This window comes from Etheostoma spectabile, chromosome 12, assembly GCF_008692095.1.
Source record: "Etheostoma spectabile isolate EspeVRDwgs_2016 chromosome 12, UIUC_Espe_1.0, whole genome shotgun sequence".
NCBI lineage: Eukaryota > Metazoa > Chordata > Actinopteri > Perciformes > Percidae > Etheostoma > Etheostoma spectabile.
Genome location: NC_045744.1, coordinates 1,160,794 through 1,167,184, shown reverse-complemented (window position 1 = coordinate 1,167,184; position 6,391 = coordinate 1,160,794). Strand labels below are relative to the sequence as shown.

At 43.2% G+C, this 6,391-nt stretch overlaps 1 protein-coding gene across 2 annotated transcripts in view; it reads left to right on the top strand.

Annotated features, from left to right (window-relative positions):
- The window catches only part of LOC116699794 (cyclin-Y), a 16,674-nt gene that overhangs the window by 8,856 nt on the left and 1,427 nt on the right, over positions 1–6,391 (top strand). The window contains exons 3-10 of one of the 2 annotated variants that reach the window (XM_032532553.1): positions 1,199–1,216; positions 1,512–1,546; positions 2,754–2,848; positions 2,960–2,995; positions 3,640–3,697; positions 3,929–4,048; positions 4,473–4,639; positions 6,146–6,308. In XM_032532553.1, coding sequence (XP_032388444.1) covers positions 1,199–1,216; positions 1,512–1,546; positions 2,754–2,848; positions 2,960–2,995; positions 3,640–3,697; positions 3,929–4,048; positions 4,473–4,639; positions 6,146–6,308 — 692 coding nt within the window. The remainder of the gene's footprint in view (positions 1–1,198; positions 1,217–1,511; positions 1,547–2,753; positions 2,849–2,959; positions 2,996–3,639; positions 3,698–3,928; positions 4,049–4,472; positions 4,640–6,145; positions 6,309–6,391) is intronic. The other variant, XM_032532554.1, reaches the window with a different exon arrangement.

The window sequence follows — 6,391 nt, the reverse complement described above, 5'->3', positions numbered from 1 at the left end:
GGGGGGGCATAATGAGCATAAGCATGAATTATTGTTTCTCTCAGAGGCCTCGGGACAAACAGCACAACAACATTTGTTGTATGATTTGAAAGTATGAAGACTCGATTTAATAAACGCAAATCTCCTTTTAAATTGAATATTATCATACAGATATTAGATACTATATTGCACCTTATCTGAAATTAAATCTTTTTTCTGCAAGGGGTTATGGACTTCTTCATTCAGAGAATTTGTGATAAACATTCGTCCATTTGCAAACAAACAAAGAATGAATGATATTTAATGGACAAATAAGCATTTGAAATGAATGAGCATCACATTTCAGATACAGAAAGGTTTTGTTGTTAGGTTTTTGCCCTCCAGCTGGTCACAGGTTGCGTAGCTCTATGATCTGTGAGATTGTTGAGTCCCAAAGAGGCAATGCTCTCCAGTATGTTACAACAGGTGAGAAAAGTCAGAAAAAATGAACCGAGTCACTGTAGAGCCGGTTCAGAACCGAGTTGCCCCCACTCTGAGTAGTTTCCTGTATCTGGGCCCTATTTCATCGATATAAGCACGTGGCATTTAGAGCGTGTATGAATGCATCTTTAGAATAGAGGATCTTGGGTATCTTGTGACCCCTTGAGGGGCCCTGATTGCATCAATTAATTTCACAAAAAAATTGAAATAGAACCACATTTGAATCCAAGAAGTATCAATTCAATTCAGTTCATTTAATAAGGGGATAGTGCAAATTAAATGAAACGTATCAATATACAGTACAAGGGTAAAAAATACCAGAATTGGCCCTCGATGTTAAAAAGGTATTTTGAAAGATTATAGCACAAAACACAAGTTTTTAAGCATTAAAGACTTCATTTCCTGCATTCTGACACACATTTATGCACCATTTTAAAGTGGAAATACCTTCATTTAGCCTACGTGAAGATGAAAAACACGGATGAAATAACACAGATTAAAAATAAAATGGAAAGTATGTTGGGCATTTTTTAGTGGGTATATGGAAATCCTGGAGCGTTCTTCATTCATTCATTCATTGGAAATGGTGGTGACCTTGCTAATGCTTACTGAATGTTGTAGCTCATCCTATAACACGTATGACATTATCAGAGATATTATCAGAGATATTTGATATCTAGGGCTTATTTTGAGTATCTGCTGTGGTGACAGTACGGTGTCTGGCTCCTCTTTGTTTCAGAGGCGCCCTGCAGGGATGGTGAGTGGTCCTGAGAGACGGGACTCCGTCTCCCTCTACTGGCGTAACGCCACCTTTTCTTCTCTCTGTTGAAGCTCTAGTCGCTCGGCTTTCTAACTCTTTATTTCCACTGTGACTGTAACGGTGACCGCTCAACACTTACAGCTTGGGTTCTGCAGGAAGTTAAAGTTGTGTTTTGCTTCTTGTGCATACAGCGTGTTTCTGGCTGAGAACTGCTGGGTTTAGTGTTCTGTCTTTTTGCTGCTGTTGGTGCCGATGAAAACAAATCATGATAAACCTTGCTTTCTGTCTTTAGTGCGAGATAAACGAAAAAGCCTCTTCATCAATAATGTAAGTGGACATTTCTCTCTCGACAAATCAAAACCACGTTGTGTATTATGTTAAAACTCACCTTTCCCAGTGATTTGTTGCTTTGAGTCTAAATCCGCTGGCCGTTGTCACATTGATTGGACTGGATGTTGTGTTCACAGGAAGCTGGAAATGTAATTTGTCACATTGTGAGGTTGCATGTTGCTGATTCTCATTCCCACTGTGCACGACACCCTGGCATGCTTTATGTGGGTCAGAGAAAACATGTACACTCTAATAACAGTCTTGTGTGTGTATGTGTGTGTGTGTGTGTATGTGTGTGTGTGTGTGTGTGTGTGTGTGTGTGTGTGTGTGTGTGTGGTGTGTGGTGTGTGTGTGGTGTGTATGTGTGTGTGTGTGTATGGTGTGTATGTGTTTGTGTGTTTTGCACCTGCGTTGTGTGTGCTGTGGATATATGTGTCCCGGGTCTGTGTGTGCGGTGTGTGAGTGTGTGTGTATGTGCCTGGGTGTGTGTGCGCCTGTGTGTGTGTGTTTGTGTGCAAAGCGTATGTGTGCCTGTGGTTGTGTGTGTGTGTGTGCCTGTGGTTGTTGTGTGTGTGTGTGTGTGTGTATGTGTGTGTGTGTGTGTGTGCGCACACACGCGTGTGTGGGCCTGTGGATGTACGTGTCTGGGTCTGTGTGTGTGTGTGGTGTGTGGTTTCGCACACACGCGTTGTGGGCTGTGGATGTATGTGTGTGTGTGTGTGTCTATGTGTGTGTGTTTTGTGTTTGTGTGTCTGTGGTGTGTTGTGTGTGTGTTGTGTTTGGTGGTGTGGTGGTGTTGGTGGTTTGTGTGTGGGTTGTGTTTGTGTGTGTTTGTGTGTGTGTGTGGTGGTGTGTGTTGTGTGTGTGGTGGTGTGTGTGTGTGTGTGTGGGTCGGTGTGTGTGTGGTCTGTGTGTGGTGGTGTGTGTGTGTGTTGTGTTGTCTGTGTGTGGTGTTGTTTGTGGTTGGGGTGTGTTGTGTGTGTGTGGTCTGTGTGTGTGTGTGTGTGTGTGTGTGTCTGTGTGTTGTGTGTCTGTGGTGTGTGTGTGTGTGTGTGGTGTGTGTGTCTGTGGTTGGTGTGTGTGGTGTGTGTGTGTGTTGTGTGTGTGTGTGTGTGTGTGTGTGTGTGTGTGTGTGTGTTGGTGTCTGTGTGTGTGGTGTGTGTGTGTGTGGGTGGGGTGTGTGTGTGTGTGTGTGTGTGTGCAGCATGGAACCCTGAGGCGTAAATTCAGCTCCTGCTCCACCATCTTCCTCGACGACAACACCGTCAGCCAGCCCAACCTCAAATACACCATCAAATGGTAAAAGCATGGTATAAACTGTCCCTCACATAGGAAGATATATTATTTATCATCTACAGATCTGTCATATTTAAAACATATTAACACCTGTATTATTTGTTCTCTCTACAGTGTAGCTCTGGCCATTTACTACCACATCAAAAACAGGTGGGGGTTCTCAGTCCTGGTGTGGTCTAGACCTCCTCCATCTGGAAAGTGTCCTGAGATAGGATTTAACATTATGATAGCAATGTATAAAACTTGAATTGATATACAAAGGCATATTCTGTATTTTCCTTTTATTCTTTTTTTGTGTAAAGTTTCTGCTGCAATCTGATATTGTGATTGTTTGAACAAAACGATAGGGTAAAGGAGCAGTACATGTTATGAAAAAGAGAAATATGTTCATTATGGCGTGGCCTGTGATATGTAGACTTGGTTGCACTACCAAAAAACTAGACTAAATTAAATACATGTTGATTTTGATAAAATGGACTTATTATTAAATAAACATGAATTCCTGCTGTTGATGAAATAAAAAAAAAGCTATATTCTACAGAAGAGGATTATAGCCACACGTGAAAAATGTATTGATATCTGAGTTAAGTAATAAGAATTCTGAGATTATTCTCAGATTTCTGACTTAAACTCAGAACTCATATACATTTGTTTCACATGTTGCCCTAATCCTCTTCCATAAAAACATCTGTAGTTGAGCCTATAAACATATTTCCACCATCTATCCTCTCTATTTATAACAGTGACACAGATCTCATAAATGAAATCCACTATCTAACGTTCTTCTCATGCAGGGACACAGAAGGAGGGATGCTGCTAGACATATTTGATGAGAAGCTTCACCCTCTTTCAGTAAGACATCATTAATTATCATATAACACATTCAGCTCAAAATTAGGTTCAATTTTCCTCCTTTTAACGTGTTGGTGTTAGGTCAGAATATTGTTTTTTTGTAATGTGTGTGTGTAGTCACTGTGCTTTTTAATCTCCCTACTTATGTCCTTTCCTCAACCCTTCCTTCTACCTTTAAACCTACATCTTGCCCCCCTTTCTCCACCTCTTTTCTTCCATCTCCTCTCCCAGAAGTCCGAGGTGCCGCCGGACTATGACCACCACGACCCGGAGCAGAGGCAGATCTACCGGTTTGTCCGGACGCTGTTCAGTGCCGCTCAGCTCACTGCTGAGTGTGCCATCGTCACCCTGGTGAGATGATTCTACATCCTCCAGGCACCTCCCCTTTCTCTGCTGAGAAAGAGAGAGACATCATGGCTTGCAAACGAGCAAAGCATGTTGGTCAAAGCCACTACCACCCCCTCCATAATCTCCCAGCACATTCATATCAATTATAGACTCTCTTACTCTTGTGCACACTTGATTTGACAATAAGACTATCAAACGGGGCGCCGCCTGCGAGCTAGTGCAGGCAGCCACCTCAAGCGGCCCTGCTGTACACACACTCACACAGTTATACTCAAACAGAGTCATACACTTTATTCACTACTTGACTTGGTTAAACCTGCAGAAACCCTGCGCAGCGTGGCGGAGGAAGGTCTGGCCATGGGAGACTTCCTGCCTTACTTTCCTACCCAGTTTTAGTAATGTCTCCTTTATCCGTGCTGCTGTGCAGGTCTACCTGGAGAGGCTCCTGACCTATGCAGAGATTGACATCTGTCCGGGGAACTGGAAGAGGATTGTTCTCGGTGCTATCCTGCTGGCCTCCAAGGTCTGGGACGACCAGGCCGTCTGGAACGTGGACTACTGCCAGATCCTCAAGGATATCACCGTGGAGGACATGTGAGCTTGATTAAAGAAATGGGATTGGTTTGATGTTTTGGACTTTGGTTCAACAATTAAGATTAATATTAGGATTGGGTTTGGGGTAGTCATGCATAGTCAGACCTTCCTCCACTGCACTGCGGAGGAGGGTCTGGCCAGTCCACACAGCATTCTGGGGTAGGAGAAAAATGTGCTCTAGTTTATTGGCATTTCTTTTAACCAATCACAATCATCTTATTATTGAAGGTTTACATATTTTGGTTATATATAGTATAATATATAATATAGACCCAGATAATGTAACACAGGTACACAGCATATGAAGTATGCCACGCCTCTTTATTATCATAAAACATTTTATTTGTTTCTTAAATAAACATCCAACTGTCAATAGAACATAGGAGTACAAAAATAGTCATCACCATGTTTTCTAACTGGATCCCCCCCATTGTCATTTATGTTGCTATAAACGTGTATAGGGACAAGTGTCACCAACCAGGGGCGGTTTTAGAACTTGATCCCAACACCCCTAAAACATAATTGCTAAAAAAAATGTCTGTGTTGATCCATTGCGAGCTAAGGAGTACTGATACTGCATTTTGGAAATGTCAAATACATATTCCATTTCATTTGTAAAACAACCTGACCTTCACAGTAGCTACATGACTGCTGGATATACCAAACTTACTTTGCTTCACTTTCCTGGAGCATGGGCGGAGAGCTGAAAGGAACATCACTACTGTTGGAATGAGGTTGGCGGTGGTTTAGTGTCTACAGAAAGCCATTTACCAACACTGAATAATAAACAAAAGCCAGACACTATATTAACTAGTATGAAGTTGCTGTGAGCTGTAGCCTACATTCACCATGTCTAACCAGAGGCAGAATATAAAATCATCTCGGTGATTATTCCTTCACAGCGCTCTGCAATGTGAGCAAATCTCAGAGCTAAACCGGGCAGACACTGCACTTTTCATCAGACTCACCCTGGGTCGGGTTAGTTAAGTCTACTGTTGACTTACAACACTAAAACCATTACCGTCGCCAAAATACCCCCGCCTACCAAATCCCCTACTTCACTGTTAACTGCCACTCCAACATGTATGGCAATTAACACCTCTGCTGAAATGTTAAATTACACACACACACACACACAAACACATATACACACACATGGCATAATGGTACCGCGATCAGCTTTGTGGGACATTAAGAATCGACGGAGCAGGGGACTGACATAACCAATCACACTATAACAGATGCTCCACTTAGCACCAACTGCAATGTTTCATTTGAAATGAATGTAATCTACTGGCAGTCTGGCACACGTGGGTGCTCAGTGGGTGCTCAGTATTTGGGTGAGTACTCAGACACCCACGGTGTCGGTGCCTATGGTTACAAGCCTTATGGACACACATCACGGGGGCTAGCGCTGCATAGAAGGCGTGGACTTGTATTGATATTCTGTATATATTTGACATATTGATTCCATGAATGAACCTCCTGCTCCTTCCTCTCTAACAGGAACGAGTTGGAGCGCCAGTTCCTGGAGCTGCTGCAGTTCAACATCAACGTGCCGTCCAGTGTGTACGCCAAGTATTACTTTGACCTGCGATCGCTCTCAGAGACCAACGACCTCAGCTTCCCTCTGGAGCCGCTCAGCAGAGACAAGGCCCAAAAACTAGAGGTGAGGCGCTTCCATTCAGCTGTCCATACACACAGTCTCCTTTCTCCATGTGCTACCACCCCCCCCCCCACCCCTTTGCTTTC